Raw genomic sequence first — 17,238 nt, 5'->3', positions numbered from 1 at the left:
TCTGGCCATATAGCAATATAACAATCATTTACATGGTGGCAGTTCTGACATTTAGCAGGTATATACGAATTCAGCCGACATCCATCAGATCAATCAGTGCCCATGTCATACAAGTTGCTAAAATTTTTAATGTCATTCCTATGTAGTGTTCTCATCGTCACAAAGGTATACAAGATAAAGCCATTTGACCCAACACTAAATCACTCCACCTTGCCTGAGCTTGAACTCGCCTTACTATGGCTGCGTTGTCATTTTCACCACATGCAACCAGAAGGATTATTCTCATACCTCAAACTCTTTTTGTTTATTGTTTCTAATAGTTATTTGCACATAGTAAAAGGAAACATTGTATCTCTCAGAGAAGCTAAAAGAAAATGTTCTATTGATAAATTTATCTGACTTATTTGCAAAGATGGGACTTGGATGTGCATCATGAGACTAGAGCCCCTTAGATTTTTCCAAGCTCACTGTGGAAAAAGCATGAGAACAACTTACAGAATCACAAAGGCGTTTAAGACTCTAAAACCTTAATAAGTAACCATATGAAGAGGTTTATGGATAGAAAAACTCAGCAGTGGTCTCCAAATTTCCATATAGGAGAGCAATTGGGTTGGAAAAGAACATTATGGGGCCTGGGTTTAAGTAAGCACACTTTCACTTATGTAATATTTTATTTGGGGTGTCCTCCGCCCTACAACATGGATGCAAAGCATGTTACTTCCCTAACAGTAAGAAGTCTTCCTTGGTACGTTGGGTTAACTCACTCTCTTTGAATTAGTTCATTCTGTTTTTCCAATTTTTGGCCAAGAGTGTGTGTGTGTACAGAGTAAAATATCACTTATCAGGTATTTCTAACAAACTGGTCCATCTCTATGAACTTTGCAAATTAATTGAAACATCCGTACTTAAGAGGCGAATTCTTTTCTTCCTTTTTTTTTTAACTGGAAAGAATCAGTCTGTGGGCTAGTCTTACAGAAGTAATCTCTAAATGTAACTGGCTTCCAGAGAAATATACATGTGAATCTGGCTCATAAAGTAGGAAGAAATATGCTTACAGTTTGATTGCTATGCCAAGGGTCATCTGAAAACTCTGTCACAGTGTCATTCGCATCTGTTCGACAAGAAGGAAAATTAATTAGAATTACAAAAAATATTGAATTTTCACCGCAGACACTAAATATATTCACATTGCCTTCTGGTAATGGATGAAAAGCTGACTAATAATATGATCAAATGCTGCAGACATTGCGAAAGTTATACCAAGTTACTAACATTTATGAGCTTATCCTCTAAGTTTGTGTTTCTTAACCATTTTGTCACGGACCTTTTGAAAATGGACCCCTGCTTTCTTCTTTATGGAAAAAAGTGCTAGTACACACAAAGTTTTACCTAGAATTTTGGGGGAGTCACAGATGCTCATTCTTGGAACCAGGTTAAAAGTGCCACTTAAAGGTAGGTAATCAATATTTTCATGCCAACTGAGAACCTGTCAATAAATGCCCAGAGGCCATATGCACATTCAGAGATCAGCAACACTCTATTTAGAATGGACATTACATTGGCTTTACATTCAAAATGTGAGCAAAATGTACTAAGGTATCTAAAACAGGTGGCATACAATTCCTGCACTATATGCCAGTGTGCCTAGATGGTAATCCAGGAGAACTTTAGAAAATACCTGTTACATCACCCACAAGGCCAATGTACCTTATACTACCTAAAGCTAAAATAGAAAAGGATATTATGCCTTAAAGTTTTGAAAATTCAAATTTTAACAGTTTTGAAATATCTATTTTGTAATACCGAACATCTGTTGTTGGCCTTCCTGGGCAACTAAGGTCAAAAACAGAATTCTCTTTTTACTGAGTATCTACTGAGTGTTTACTGGTATAGCCAGCCCTGCTGGTCTAGTGGTTTAGATTAGGTGCTCTCACTGCTGCAGCCCAGGTTCATTTCCCTGTCAAGAAACCACACCACTCATCTGTCTGTTGCCATGCTGGCAGCTGTGTGTTGCTGTGATGCTGACAGCTCTGCCACCAGTATTTCAAATCCCAGCAGGGTTGCCCATGGTGCACATGTTTCAGTGGAGCTTCCAGACTAAAACAGTCTAGGAAGAAGGACACGGCACCCACTTCCAAAACATTGGCCATGAAAACCCTGTGAATAGCAGTGGAGCGTTGTCTGATATGGCGCTAGAAGGTTAGAGGATGGCGCAAAAAGACCGGGCAGAGTTCTGCTCTGTTGAACTAAGAGTCAGAATCAACTCAACAGTACTAACAACAAAAAAAATCTACCATCTATTAAGCACTTTCCATGCTTATAACAATTTCCTTTCCCATGTTATACATGAGGGAACAGACCTGGAGTGGTCAGACGAGTTTCCAACTCTAGCAGAGGACAAGAGCCTCTGCTCATAACCAGCACACACTTTGCACTCCCATCAAATGAAAATACTACGGGTCGTCGGAATCCCTAACTACTGACAAAGCCATAGAATCTCAGGGGTAATAAAATTGGACTAACCGTATCCCCCAAAATCTTTACATTACTATTGTGCTTACATTTTATTCATTCGGAGACCACTTCTTAGCCAAAGGGAATATCTAGGTTTAAGAAATATCTACAGTCTAGGCTCTGTCTGTGACTTGTGTTATTTCCTTAGGTAGCCCTTCAGGTGTAGAACTGCATCATGCAGTAAAAATAGCAGGGACGGGAATCAGATAAAATTTGAGTTTAATGCTGAAAATGTCCCTTAACAATGTGACCTTAATCAAGGTCCTTTGAATACACATATATGTATGTATGTCTGTGTGTATCTATATAGACATAGATAGAATCTAGTGTAACCTTGAACTACAAGCTATTAACAGTACCCATCTCATAAAGTTGTTAAATTAGATATTGCATGTAAAGCATTTAACACTATAGTAGATAAATATCAGCTACTACTAATGATGTAATAATGGAAGGAGCAGTTTCGGGAGGAACAGTGTGAAATGCACTTTCCAAATATGGTGCCCTTCAAGCATCATAAACATCCAGTGAATGCAACAACTTGCCCACGGGCACACAGCTAGTAACTGGCAGTTGAATTGGGAGCTGTCTGACTCCAAAGCAGAACTATAGGGCCTCCTCAAACTGGCAATGGCAATAAATAAGGCCTGCCTTGAAAGAATTAAATGAGATAATGTATGACAGTTTCCTGGCACATACATCTGTCAAAGGTGGGTGGTGGACCATATGACGATGAAAATCCCTTCCAGACGAATATTCTTTGCTTCTGTGAGGCTTCAGCCTACTGAAGGTTGACTCAGGCACAGCGAGGACTTGGCTCCAGAGCCTCACGTACGTCGCCAAGATGGCAGCAGGCACACAGTCATGGGGACACAGCTGCTCCAATGTCTGCTCTGCTCTGGAAAGCTCTACCTTGACCAGGTTTTAGTGACATGATATTTTAGAGAATGATTCCCCTTTCCCACTTTCTTTCTCCTCATACCCCAAAAGTGTGGGGTGCAGCTGCTCCTATCACTGTTATCCTCTGTTCTTAGCTGTTTTCACTTTGTTTTTGAGCATGGAAACAGTTCACACTAAGGATTCCACTTTCAAAACTAAATATCACCGTTATCTAATCCCATCTGAATGGGCCCACTGTGAGTCTCCCGGCAGGTCCATTTTAAATTAACCAGCTTCCAGGAATGATTGGCAAAAGGCAGGTCAAATGGGGGCCCCCTACAGATTGGCAAGTCCTGGGTACAAATGAGTCACACACATGAGGAGTCTTGCAAGACTTGACCTTGTCTGGATGGAGCACAGGCACAAGGACATGTAAGCCAGCTCTGCATTAAAAGGGGTTCTGTGTGTGGCACTCCCCAAACTTACCCCTATGGGTAACAAAGCTAGCTGGGAAAGATGACAAGGTTCAGTATCACCTGTCTCTACCACAGTAAAGACAGGTCAATCTTATATTTCAAAAGAGCAGAGATTATATGGGACCCGCCCAGAATGGGGAGAGTGGGGAAGACTTTTTGGTGGGGCATGCCTCTTTGATGCCTGTGTTGGTGTCCTCAACCCATCTCAAAATGACCAGATACAAGCTTGATAAGGCAGCAGGGGAGCCTCCTCACTGTATTTAGGCTCTGGGGCTTAGGCGAAGCATAACTGGGTGACCAGTTTGGTCTGGATTTAATTGTTTTAAGGCTCCCCAGTAATAAGTTTGGAGTGAAGACTGGTTCATTTGATTTAGAAAAATAGTGATAAGCATGTGGGTGTTCCCAAATCGTACAAGCTACCCATGCCAGTCAGGTATCTGTATTCTGGACATTCTAAGTAATAGTCATAGTTGCTATTGTATCTATCACTTTCTCCCTTTGACTATGTCCCAAGCGCTTCATCTTATGTAATCTTCACAAGGATTCTACCAGATCAGTAGATATTCCATCCATTTTACAAATGGTGAAAACAGATTCAGAGAGGGTAAGACATTTGTTCAAGTCACATAGCTGATTAGAGTGGCCAGTGTCGGCACACAAGACACATCCGTCTTATTCCAGAATATGTGCTGTTAACAATCTGTCAATGATTATCACAATTTGAGTGCTCCTAGGTGTTCAGGAAAGTAAATGAAGTTACCTGTTGGGCAAAAGAGCACTGCTACCCCAGTTGTACTTGTTTCCTGAAGGGTGGTAGGCTGGGTTTCTGCTGTCTGCGTTGGAGAAGATGAAGTAGCTACTGGAATGAAAAGAAGGAGATAACTATGTTCTATTTGTGGAGGAAAATTCCCATCCCCAACAAAAACAGAAAAGAAAACTAAAATCAGGAATTACTTTTCAACTCCCTTTTAGAAATTTATTCAAAGATGGCCTTGAGTCATTGCACTGGCATCTAGGTATTCCATTATCATGAATAAATCTGAGCTAGATAATGATCTGGATAGCTTACCTATAGATAGAATTATTTAACACTTTTTATACTCCTAGGATCCCCCTAAATGTATAATTCCTACGACAGTGCATGTTATGCAGGACACCCAATTAAGATTTTATTCATACAAATGACATTTCACTTTCACAGAACAGGGCCTGGGAGTTTGCACGAATCTGCCCTTGCTCCTTCATAACAACCCTAATCTGGATTTCCTCGCCTTAGTCAAGTTCCCAATTATCCATCCACACGTTTCCAGGGAGATGCACACACTCACCAGCACAGAATACATCCTCACACCAATTAATTCCCTGAGATCTCTTCAAGCGAGCTATATTATCCAACATCTGAGCCTTGGTAAAGATTGACAACCCTCAAAGCAATGTTCTCGGCAGACTTTGACCCTGGCTCCTCCTGCAGTGGCATTCTGGTCACTCTTTTTGTTAAAACTGATTTCCTGTGTTGTCTGATCCATCTTCCATTTCTCACCTGAAAGCTTCACTAAGCATTCTCCAATACCAGGCTGTGTTTCCCTTTCCTTTTTTGAAATTACTCCTTTATTTTCTATCAGCTGTCTCCCCCTACCTGCAGACTTGGTCACTTGCCTCTTTATAAGGTATTTATGTTCCTTCCCCTTATAGCACCATAGAATTTCAGAGCAAATTACTGGTGCTGGCTGGACAAGAATTCTCAAACCTGGGCTTTCCTTATTGCCTCTCATTGGTCTTTCTGTTTCCTCTCCCTCACGATGGTCTTCACATTTCAACATCACCCTTTTTCATGTTCTGAAATGTTTTCCTTTTTTCCTCTAATACTCAAACTTCTAGCAGAATGTAGCTCTCTTTAGGAACTAAAAACAGAACAATACAAGAAAGGCAGATGATCAGATTCTTTATCCAACTTAGATCTGTGCAAAAGACCTCTTGAGCTTACCTTTTTTCCCAAGGTTGGGTCTTTGTGGGCATCTTTCTTTACTCCTCTTCTCCTACAACCTTACATCCAAACATTCCATGAAGATTTTAGGCAAGTAGCATGTACTAGAGGCAGTGAGCACAGCCAGGGAGTGGATGCAAGATAAACATCCCTGTAGTGGATTAGCTCCAGTATTCACTTCCTTCCTGTGTTATAAAGTTCACCTCTAAGCTCAAACACTTTAGGAAACTATCAGGATAAGGATAAGACTCAATTCACTTAATGTCATCCCCCAGGAGGTCCATCCTCCATGGACATATAAACCAACACTTTTATTTAAATCTCTGCTTTAAATGAAGTCAATAACTAATGCATATTCACCAAATCAGGTCCACTAATCCATCCACCTTCGCAGGTTTAAACTAAGTGTTGAGAAACTAAATCAATGTTGAGAAAGTCAACAGATTCTCTAGCGTGTTCAGTTGCCTGGAACAAAGCTGTTTTTCTTGCAAAGTTTTATGGCTCTAAAATCTCGGTTTTAACCTAAAGCCCTTTCTTCCAAACTCAGCTCATAGCCCAATCCTCCTGGTGAAATACACACACAGTTCAATGAGAGTCAAGGGAAATCAATGTGTTCCGTCAGATTTTTCTGGCTAAAAGTTTGCAACATCTCTGTTACTCCTCAGAATCCTGAGCCACCTCAAGGGCTCAAAAGGGGTCAAAGAGTTTTGGAGGCTTTGAGAATCTCCACTAAAAGTTATCTTTTTAATCCTAGAAATAGAAGATTTGAACCTAAACTTGTCCTCAGAATAGCAAGCTATTTCTCCACCTATATGTCAAATTATTCTCCATTTGTATTAAATCTAAAGTCATACCTATCAGAAATGTGAAGCACAAACCATATGGCCTGAATTGAAGAAACAAACGTGTAAGTTTTAAAACCCTGAAGTCCTTAAATCTGAAGTTCATTTTTTCATCAGTATAAATAGCATCTTTTGCAATTTCCACGCTACATAAATAAATTAAAGGATGCTAGAAGCAAAACTGTGTAAGTCACTGACTGCCCTGAAAAGACAAGGTAATTGTATAAAGGCTTTTTCAGCGAGAATGTCAGATCAGGACAAATTCATCCAAACATGAGCTCAATGCTTGTGATAGAAGGCATGATCCAGGAGTGAAAAGCATAAGCCCCAAATTCAAATTAAGGGAGACAGCATCCTGACTCAATCACTTTCTATCCATATGACTTTCCACAATGAACTTAGACTCTGTTCCTCGTTTCCCACAGCTATAAAATAGGATTGAATCACATCTACAATGCAGAGGGTTAAGAATTAAGCAATATAATACTCATACAGCACTTTGCATGGTTCCTGGTACACAGGAAACAGAGTAACCTCACTCTGTTAGTTAACCTCACTGAAATCTTATCCTCAAGTGGAACGTCTGACTTCAGAAGAGAAATGACTTCTTGTGAGGAGAGAAGCTCATTAACCTGACCCTTGTACTCCAGCATTCCCTATACTTTCCTCATAAATCTGTGCTCAACTGGGCCAAATCCACACCGTTCTCATTAGATGTCCAAGATCAGTGGTCTGGCTTTTGTTTTGTGAGTGGCAGGGGGTGGGGGTTGGCTAATAATGAATCCCTTTGAGAATGTGACAATAAGCTATGGGTCCCCTCACTCTGAAAATGCTTATATGTTCAAAAGGTGCACATAATTTAGGCCAAGGGATTCATAGACCCTGTAAAGCCCTCATTTGGAACCCAGGTAAGAACCCTTACCATAAATTGTACTTCCGCCTTAACACAATGCCCTGGATGGTTGACAGCCTCTCGTTAGAAGGCCTCTGGGCTCAGAAACACATCTGTTTACCTGGCTTGAGGTTCAGCATAGGTGCTGGCATTGGAGGAGCAGAGGTAGGGACCCTAGGTGATGTTGGAACACTGCTGACCTCAGCTAGAGTTAGAAATCAACATGAAAGCAAGGATCAATCAGGCTGCAGGAAACAAGAGCCTTGTGCTGGGCCTGTACATACACCAACACAACCTATGAGAGACTGTCCCCAGGCAGAACCGGACACTAATTTCCCATGAACTCAGAGTTCTTGTCCTTGGTCAACTGGAATTTGTGACTAAGGAGGGCTTGAAGACGTGTTTGCTAAAAGGAAACAGTTGCATTGAAAGGTATATATTCAGGAAGGCTCGGAGGTGAAAAATGGCATCTGGGATCTGCATTGAAGCACTTTGAAAAGACCACTCATGCATATTAGATTTTTGTATCTTCTTAAACATCTGTGAGGTAAGGGGAAATGTCTAGAGTTGGAGCTATCTTTGTCCTCTCAGTGGTGAATGACTAAGACTTAAATAGTAGTTTCCAGGCCCAGAATAGTTACCAAATAAATAGCATTCAGCTCAGTCAGTTCTGATGGACCCAATGCAGTTCCCAAGGACCCTGCATCTTAAATGAGGCTTAACTCACACCCACTAGCATATACCAGACCACACAGATGATCTATACATTTGGTTAGAAGGTGGACTAGACCTTTTAAGGTTCCTTCTCACCTAAGAGATAACAAGGAGAGGTGACAACTTCGACTCTCTCCAGAACCGGAAGTGGCATAGGATTCCAAACCACTTACTGAAGGTCTCAGAGCTACCCAGAGGGTAAGCTGAACCCAGAATTAAGCCCAAACACAGTACCTGGCACAAAAGAAAGTCAGTGAAGGGCTAAATCAAGATTGTGTACTTTTTTTCTCATTAGGCACATTTTTTTTCCTGTGAGAAGTTTCTTTTAAATTTCAACTCTAGTAACGATAAAAGAAAACCTCGGGTTCCTCGGATAGGGGGCAATTGATTTGAAAAGTCTTCTAAGAGACCCAATTTAATTTGGCATCTAGCCAATTTTCCCCTTGAAGAGAAAAAAAAGTTTTTCAACAAATACTTGTTAGTGCCTATTATGTGCAAGGCATTAGTCTAAAGAGGTCAGCAAACTTTTTGTAAAGGGCCAGCTAGTAAATGTTTTAGACGTTGAGGGCACTATGGTCTCAGTGGCAGTTGCTCAACTGTCAGCATGAAAGTAGCCATGAATAGTATAACAACGGGTGTGGCTGTGTTCCAATAAAACTTCATTTATAAAAGAGTTGGTTGGCCTGTTTTGTAATCTGATTTGACCCAGAGGCTATAGTTTACTGACCCTGATCTAATGTGTAGTCAGAGGCTTTTAAGAAGAGGACAATCCAATCCCCTCCCTCCAGTTTAAAATCTAATCTAGAGAAAAAAGCAAGCAAGCAAAAAATCTGACCAAAGAATCATAACAGAAACAATAAAGAGGAGGAAACCTAATTGGCATGACTAGCGAATTTGTCTTCCTCAGCAGTAAATATTTTCTCCAGGAAGAAGCTAGGAAACTAAAGGGTAGATGCTTGAGTGTGGAAAGGGTGTGGAAAAGCTCTAACAGAAAGTTGAAGAGTATGTGCAGCCTGTGAAAAGTGCAAGAAAATTCAAGCAAAGAATTGGTTTATTGGAGGATCTCCTTCCCACTGGACAGAGTAGTGGCTTTGTAAATACTTGCCTATTAAGGAATTTCTAAGCACTATAAAGTTCTCCTACTAATTTCTTTCTGTCATTTTTTTAAAAGTCAGCCAGAACAATAATACAATTTCACAACTCCAAAAAAGTCGTACCCACAATCTCTTCTCCACATGCTGCCTCCTCATGTCCATCCTTAGTACACTATATCCCCAGCCTCTTTTGGCTTCCCTAAATTGCCTTCTAGATTACGTTTCCCCAAAGTCAGCTATTTTCTCCCTCAGAATGACCTTATCTTACTTGCCCTCATAAAAGAAACAAGCCGAGTCCAAAAGTTGGGAGATTGCAAAATCAAGTTCCTCTCAATTAGAAAGAAAGAGACATAGCTTCTTAGGGCCAAGCGTATTGGGTCCTGTTACCAACAGAAGACCTTAGTGGATGGAGATTCATTAGGAAAGAACACCAGAAACCAGGAAATCCTGAAGAACCTACTCCTTTCATCGAATGGTAAAGAAAATTAAGATGTCTACATCAAGACAGGAAAATGTGAACTTCCCAGATATTTAGATTTCATGAAATTCTTAAAAGCAACTAGTGAACAGATATTGGGATACATATATTTTCATATGGCAATAAAATCATTTTAATTTTTAAACAAGTGATTTTGTGATATGTGAGATATGCTTCAAAAAATCTGAAGAAGGAGGCTGGCCCATGGCCAAGTGGTTAAGTTCACGCACTCCGCTTCGGAGGCCCAGGGTTTCCCCAGTTCGAATCCTGGGCGTGGACATGGCACTGCTCATCAGGTCACGCCAAGGCGGCATCCCACAACTAGAAGGACTCATAACTAAAAATACACAACTATGTACCGGGGGGCTTTGGGAAGAAAAAAGAAAAATAAAATCTTAAAAAAAAAAATCCAAAGAAGGGCAGAGGGAGGGGGTGGAACTATGTATGCTTATAAACGTATATGCAACAAGATTGAGTTGACAATTGTTAAAGCTGGGTGATATATCTTCTTAACAGTACCTTATATTATATTACCTACTTTAGATATTTGAAATTCTCTGTAATCATTTTAAAATGTTAAGAAAGGATATTTTAAAATTCTTCTAAGACATAATCTCAGAGAAAAGGGCAGTTCTTTAAGTTGAATAAATTCAGTTTGATAAAAATGTTCACTATATTTCATTATGGAATACTGAATGCTTTATCAGGAACCCACTAGCATTTTTTTTTAAGAAAACACTTTTTTCATTTTTTTGAGTAAGACTGGCCCTGAGCTGACATCTGTTGCCAATCTTCCTCTTTTTTTTTTCTCCCCAAAGCCCCAGTACATGGTTGTATGTCCTAGTTGTAGGTCATTCTAGTTCCTTAATGTGGGATGAAGCCACAGCATGCCTTGATGAGCAGAGTGTAGGTCTGCACCCAGGATCCGAACCTGCAAACTCTGGGCAGCCAAAGCATGGGGCACAAACTTAATCAATCAGCCACGGGGCTGGTCCCTCTACTAGCATTTTTGAAGCACTGTTTTAAGAGATGGTTTGCTGACTGGGAAGACCCTCTAGTCTATGGTTTTGAATCAAGGTTGGTCTTAATACTTCATTCTACACAAGTAAAAGTTCTTCTATTTTCTAAGAGTCACTGGAAAACAAGATAGTAGGAACGTCCTCTTTCCCTATGAAAGGAAGAGAAAATTACTACCAAACAGAAAATTCTAGCTCAGTTAACCCCCATGAAGTGATCACAGGAAGAAGGAAGACAAGCTCACCTGGTTTTATCTCCAACGATATGGTGTGTTTCATATCATTAAACCACCCCCTGTGCTCAACACGGCAACAATACAGGTCACTGTCAGCCTGGACTGCATCCTCTATGGTCAAAGACACATTCCCTTCCAAAAGGTTTCCCTTTAGCTTATAACGTATGTTCTTCTGAAAAGTGACATGGGTTCCATCAGTCCGGATAATTTCATCTGAGCATTGAGACATAGGACATGCCCCTCGGCCCCAGCACATGGTCGTGATGGCTCCATTCGCCGTTGAGTAGGTGCAGAGAAGCGTAACAGGTTGACCCACCACTCCACTCACTTGTGTATAAGAAACTACAGCATCTACAAATAAAGAGAAAACAGAGCACACGGCCTCAATATTTAATTTTAAACATATTTTGACTGTTTTCTTTGTAAAGTTCATTTGGTTTGTAATCATATGACTATATCTCAAATTTTTTAATTTATTATAAGTATTTTTCTATGTTAGCATATTCTTTATCAGCATTACTGTTTATTAGCTATATTTGTAGACAAAATATGACAAACTTTTTCTGTATTCAAGATTGTTTTCTAATAGGATAAATTTCTAAGAGAGCAAGTACCAGTATAAAGGGCAGAAATGTGTTAGTCTCTTGATGAATATAGCCAAATTTCTTTCCAAAACCATTTGGTTTGAACCAAATGACACTCCAGTAATACATGAGCCATGTATTTGATCATGTGTCCAGCTATCTACTTATTAAGCAGGTAATACATACACGTGGCTTTTCCTTTCCTCTAGATTCAATCACTGTCTCAGTTGAAATATGTTTAAAAATTCCATTGCATTTAAAGTTTTAATTTTTAATGTTTTTGAAACTGCTATTGCAAATGAAGTCACCTTACAACTCATCTCATAAAAAAAAGCACAGCTAATGGTTTGTTTAAAGTGTTGTTGGCTTAAAGGCGGAAGTCTAGTCAACTCTTCAGAAACCAGTTTTTAGAAAATTGGTTCCTAATCCTTCCAGGAGGAACTGAGGCTTATCATGGGCTTTAGGATCCATCCAAAATGTTCAAGCAGGAATCCCTTCTCACAAGTTGTTGACAGCCCTACAACTGAGCAAGGTCCACTTACCCCGGTGAAACCAGAGAATTGGAAAGTATTCAATCAAATACTCAATCATGTCACTTAAAAACCAACACGAAAACTCTATCCTGTGGCAGCAATATAAAAATCTTATATTGCCAAATGCAGTCAAGGTGGCCCTTAAAAGAGGTCTAAGACTCAGCAACTAATCAATCATATTTAAGACTGGGCTATGAATTTGGGAAATGCTCTGGGAATAAAATGGTCATTGTTACATAAAATAAGAGTCGATTTTTTCACTGGAATTCTTACAATATTTAATTTGCCCAGTACCATTTTTGGATTACAAAGATAAGACATTCTAATTATAAAAACCAAGTTGTAGAAATATAATAAAAAATGAACTTTCCCCCATAATACCACGTCTAGAGATTACTGTTTTTAAAATTTAGAATGGGTCTATTTCTAAATTTTTCCCCTATCTCATAAAATGTTTTGAATTAAAATATTTTATTTTTAAAAGAATTAGTTGTACTTGGTTAAAAAAAGGTGTCAAACAGCACAAAATGGACTCGTCTCTTTTGCACCCTAACACTGTTACTATTTCTTACATACACTTGAGTAATCCGTGCATACACAACTACCTACTCACTCTTTATGTTTATACACACATGGCAGCACATGACACACTGTTCTGCATTGTGCCTTGCACATTTATTCATGGATTTTGTAATTCGTAGCATTTAAGTAATCTCTTGGGAGTAAGATTTCAGCCTGATTCTTTGCTCACTACGTGACCCATTACCTTCCAAGAGCAAGCCCAAGGACATCCATCTTCCTGCACCACACCCACACACCCTCTGCAGTCCCCTCTCCTCAGGGCATCCAAACCCCAGCCCACCTATTCACTTACCTGTCAGAAGTAGTATGAGGCTTGAGATGGCTACCAGAGGACACATGATGGCACTGGCCTGAAGGAAAGAGAAAACAGGCTGGTTGGTGTGCCCCTTATCCGACAGTATAGGAACAAGTCTTAATCTTCAGAGTGCAACTTCTCCTTTCACCCTGACTGTGCGTATCACATGAGCCAGCCCTACTAGCAATGAGAAACCACACACACATGCACACTTTAGATGTCTGTTAGCTCCAGGGTGGCTGAGTGATCTGTACCTTCCAATAGACTGGCAAAGCTGTTCTCGGAAGCAGCCCCTTACTTCCCAGCTCCTTCTGCACACAGAATCCAAACTGACTCCTGGTGCTGACAAAGGAGACAAGGGAGCAAACAGGAAGGAAACCAGAGGCTGACTCAGTTGGGGGAACACCAGAGCAAAGACTAGTCTTCCTGTGGCCAAGGTTCATTTACCTTGGGCCCCTGAGATGAGAGTCAACTGGCCTTTTGGCGAGTGCAAAGTATTTCCTCCTTTTTGGCCACAATGAGTAGTCCCCAGCCTCAGTCACTCGGCCAAGTTTGCCATTAGCAAGAATTATGCAAGAATGTGAATCACTGTGTCCAACCATTAATGCTACAGGAAGCAATGACTCAGACCACATCTCACTGAGTGATGTCAAGAGAATGTTTCAGGAAGCAGAGTCTGGACCAGACTTGGGTTCAGATCCCAGCTCTGCCACTTAGGAAGCAGAGTATCCCTCCAAGTTACTGAGTAACTCCAAGATTTGACTTTCTTATTTGTAAAGTAGCACTAAAAATAGTTGCTGTATCTCCCTCAAAGGATTGTTATAATGAGCAAAAGTGCTGTGGGACAACTTTGAAAACTAAATCTAAATACGCATTAATACTAGACAAGGTTTTCGGAGACTACTGAGTAGTGGGCTCTGTGCCAAGCATCGACATGCGTTTAATCCTTACAGGGTCCTTTAGGCAGGTGTTGCTTTTAACCCCATTCATGGAAGAGAAAGCTGAGGCTTGGAGAGGTCAAGTGAACCTAGATTCCAGACGAGGTCTTCTGATTTTTGCTCTTTTTTTTTTTTTTTTGAGGAAGATTAGCCCTGAGCTAACTGCTGCCAATCCCCTTCTTTTCACTGAGGAAGACTGGCCCTGAGCTAACATCCATGCCCATCTTCCTCTACTTTATATGTGGGTTGCCTAACACAGCATGGCGTGCCAAGCGATGGCTTGTCCGCACCCAGTATCCGAACTGGTGAACCCCGGGCTGCCGAAGCGGAATGTGCACACGACTGGGCTGGTCCCATGACTTTTGCTTTTAATCATTAAACCATATAAACATGTGTCACACTGCCTAGTACTTCATTAACTCCTCTCTGGTCTAAAGATTCAGTGACATCCTCCCAGGGAAGCTGGTGCTCCATTTCTAGCCTTCTTGAAGCCCGTGACAGGCTTCATGGAGAAGTGGATAATGGCCTCGGTATACTGTAAGTCCTGCCCTGGAATACAAACCCCTGACTCCCGGCAGCGCCTGCACTTGGAAGAGATCTAAAGCCTGATGCTACAAACTGGTGGCTCAAAGACCATATTTGGCCTGTAGAAGGCTTTATAAGACAGGGTTGAAAAATTCATTTCTCGAAGGCTAGAATTTTAAAATCTGGAGAGCCCACATTAAAACTCAGCTTTTTGGCTTTTTGTGAAATAAAATTAGATGGCAACATGGGGCCCCTATACCTTACCCTCTTCAGGTATACCCTCTCCAGCCTGCCCTGCCCCCGCCTCCCTGGGGAGCTTCGGTGTCTGAAGTTGGCCTGGGTTGGAGGAGGCCCCTGGCTTAGACCTTCCTCCAGCTCCTTGAACACAAGATGTCTCCTGTCACTGGGGCTTCACAAAGACTGTCCCCAAGCCTATTTGGCAAAATTCACCTCTTCCATGAAATAAAGGGCTTGGACCATATGATCTGTAATAGCCCTTCTGGCTTTACGATGCCTTGCGCTTGAATTCACCTGAGTCACAAGATGAGTTCTACCATGGAATAAGCACATTTTGGATACCTGTCATCCTCTTATTCTCTGCATTTACACACTTCAAGGGGACACTATTGACCCCACCGCAACCACCATCAAAGGCGGGGAAACAAATTCTGAAATGCCTCACACAGAAGTAAGTCATGCCTTATTTATATGGGAGGCAAAATATTTTATGGCTAGTTTTGTTATACTCTGATACTCAGCCAAAGGTCAATAGGTCAGTGATAAGAATTTTTCTAATTTAATTCAGTTCTTCCATAGTTATTACCAATATACTGAGGCTAACGGGGTATGACTCAACATACTAAGGATGAAAAATTCCAGGATTGTGCAATCAGGTGGAGACACAGGTAAGAAAGCAAGTAACTAATAAAATCAGGCAGAATGATATGAACAGTAAATAGATAATCTGAGCATGGCATTCCCCCATTTACAACGCTCCCATGGGTCTTTCTGAGAAAACATAAATCTAACTCTTCATCCAGATTTACAAAGCCCCAGGGATCTGGCCCTGCCTTCTTCTCAGATTTTTCTACCACTCTTTCCCCTGCCCAAAGGGCTTAGCCGCTCAGGGTTCTCTCAAACGTATCCCCACTCTAGGACATTTCCCTTGTGGCACACTCTGCCTAGATCCCCATTCCTTCACTCCCTCAATTTTGGAGTTCTACTGTTCATTCTGATACTGCTTACGTGTCACCTTCTCAGACATTCCTCTGGTCCCTCCATCTAAAGTAGCCAGTCACTCTGTCTGTATCACTCTATTTCAGTTCTCCACATAGCATTTACTACCTTGTTTCCTGTGAAATATTTGTGTGTGTGTGTGTTGTCCATCTCTCTTCCCTCTTGTACACTGCTATCCAGTAGAACTTTTCTGTGATGATGGAGATGGTCTCTGTGGGCGTCATGTGAGCACTTGAAATGTGTCTAGTATGACTGAGGAATTTAATTTTTTCTTCATTTAATTTGATGTTGGGGTTTTTAAAATTTTTTACATTTTTTTCTAAGTAATTTACAGCTGCTCATGGCTACTGTGTTGGACAGCACTCAACGCTGGACCATAAACGCCTTCAAGGCAGAGCTCTTCCCTTCCATCCTCTGCTCTATCCCTGAAACGTTGTAAGGGACCCAATAAATATTGACTGAATACACTAATGGAAGGACAAAGGCACAGGGAGAGACCGTTCATCAGCTGGGGGAGTGAGCGGGGGAGTGGGAGGAAATCTCTAACACAAGTGATGTGTGAGGTTCACAGTTGGAGAATGGGGGAAGGGGCAGAGAGCGTTTTAAGCAGAGGAAATGATGAGCAAGAGCCAAGACAGGAACATATAACCAAGGCTCTGAGATGTTAAAACTGTACTGTTCTGTAGCATTGAATTTTCTGACAAGCCCATCTCCCATAAGAGCCTCCACTGTGCCCTAGAGGCTCCTGAACAGCACGATGGATTTTTTGTACTTGAGCTATACAACCTCCATAAATCACTACCCTTAGAGTCAACTTTGTGACCCCTTGAAGGATACAGCCCAGTTAAGGGATAAGGCTCAGACACCCAGCACGAACTCCCAGCTGCTAATTCCACATGAGAAGGAGTGCCCTGCAGGTGCACAGGGGTGACAGGATGAGGCTTACCTTTTTCTTTTTATTATTTGAGGAAGATTAGCCCTGAGCTAACATCTGCTTGCCAATCCTCCTGTTGTTGCTAAGGACTGGCCCTGACATCCGTGCCCATCTACCTCTACTTTATATGTGGGACGCCTGCCACTGCACGGCTTGACAAGTGATGTGTAGGTCTGCACCCAGGATCCAAACCAGCGAATCTCGAGCCACTGAAGCAGAACATGCAAACTTAACCACTGCACCACCGGGCCAGCCCCCAGGCTTACCTTTGAGAAGGAATGCTGTGGCTGCTAGATTGAGAAGCAAAAACACCTGTCAGGAGACTACGGCAGTATTTCAGGAGAGAGGAAAGGATAGCAGCGGAGATGATCAATGAACATCCAGAGCTCTCGATGTTTAGAAAGCAGAGCAAACAGGATTTCCTGCAGGATGTGAAAAGTAGGAGCCTAAAGATGACTCCAAGGCATTTTGGCCTGAGCAACATGA

General features: G+C 41.3%; 1 protein-coding gene across 4 annotated transcripts in view; it reads right to left on the bottom strand.

The window, feature by feature from the left end:
• TIMD4 (T cell immunoglobulin and mucin domain containing 4) overlaps positions 1 to 17,238 on the bottom strand; it is an 88,470-nt gene that overhangs the window by 67,895 nt on the left and 3,337 nt on the right. For 2 of the 4 annotated variants that reach the window (XM_070517159.1, XM_014842697.3), the window contains exons 1-5: positions 13,374 to 13,569; positions 13,117 to 13,174; positions 11,135 to 11,476; positions 4,630 to 4,728; positions 1,056 to 1,111 (exon numbers count right to left, since the gene is read on the bottom strand). In XM_070517159.1, the coding sequence (XP_070373260.1) occupies positions 1,056 to 1,111; positions 4,630 to 4,728; positions 11,135 to 11,476; positions 13,117 to 13,174; positions 13,374 to 13,562 (744 nt within the window). In that variant the 5' untranslated portion in view covers positions 13,563 to 13,569. Of the gene's footprint in view, positions 1 to 1,055; positions 1,112 to 4,629; positions 4,729 to 11,134; positions 11,477 to 13,116; positions 13,175 to 13,373; positions 13,570 to 17,238 lie in introns of those variants that run through there. The other 2 variants (XM_070517160.1, XM_070517161.1) reach the window with 2 other exon arrangements.

This window comes from Equus asinus, chromosome 9 (assembly GCF_041296235.1).
Source record: "Equus asinus isolate D_3611 breed Donkey chromosome 9, EquAss-T2T_v2, whole genome shotgun sequence".
Classification (NCBI taxonomy): Eukaryota; Metazoa; Chordata; class Mammalia; order Perissodactyla; family Equidae; genus Equus; species Equus asinus.
This window is presented reverse-complemented; position numbering and strand designations above follow the sequence as displayed.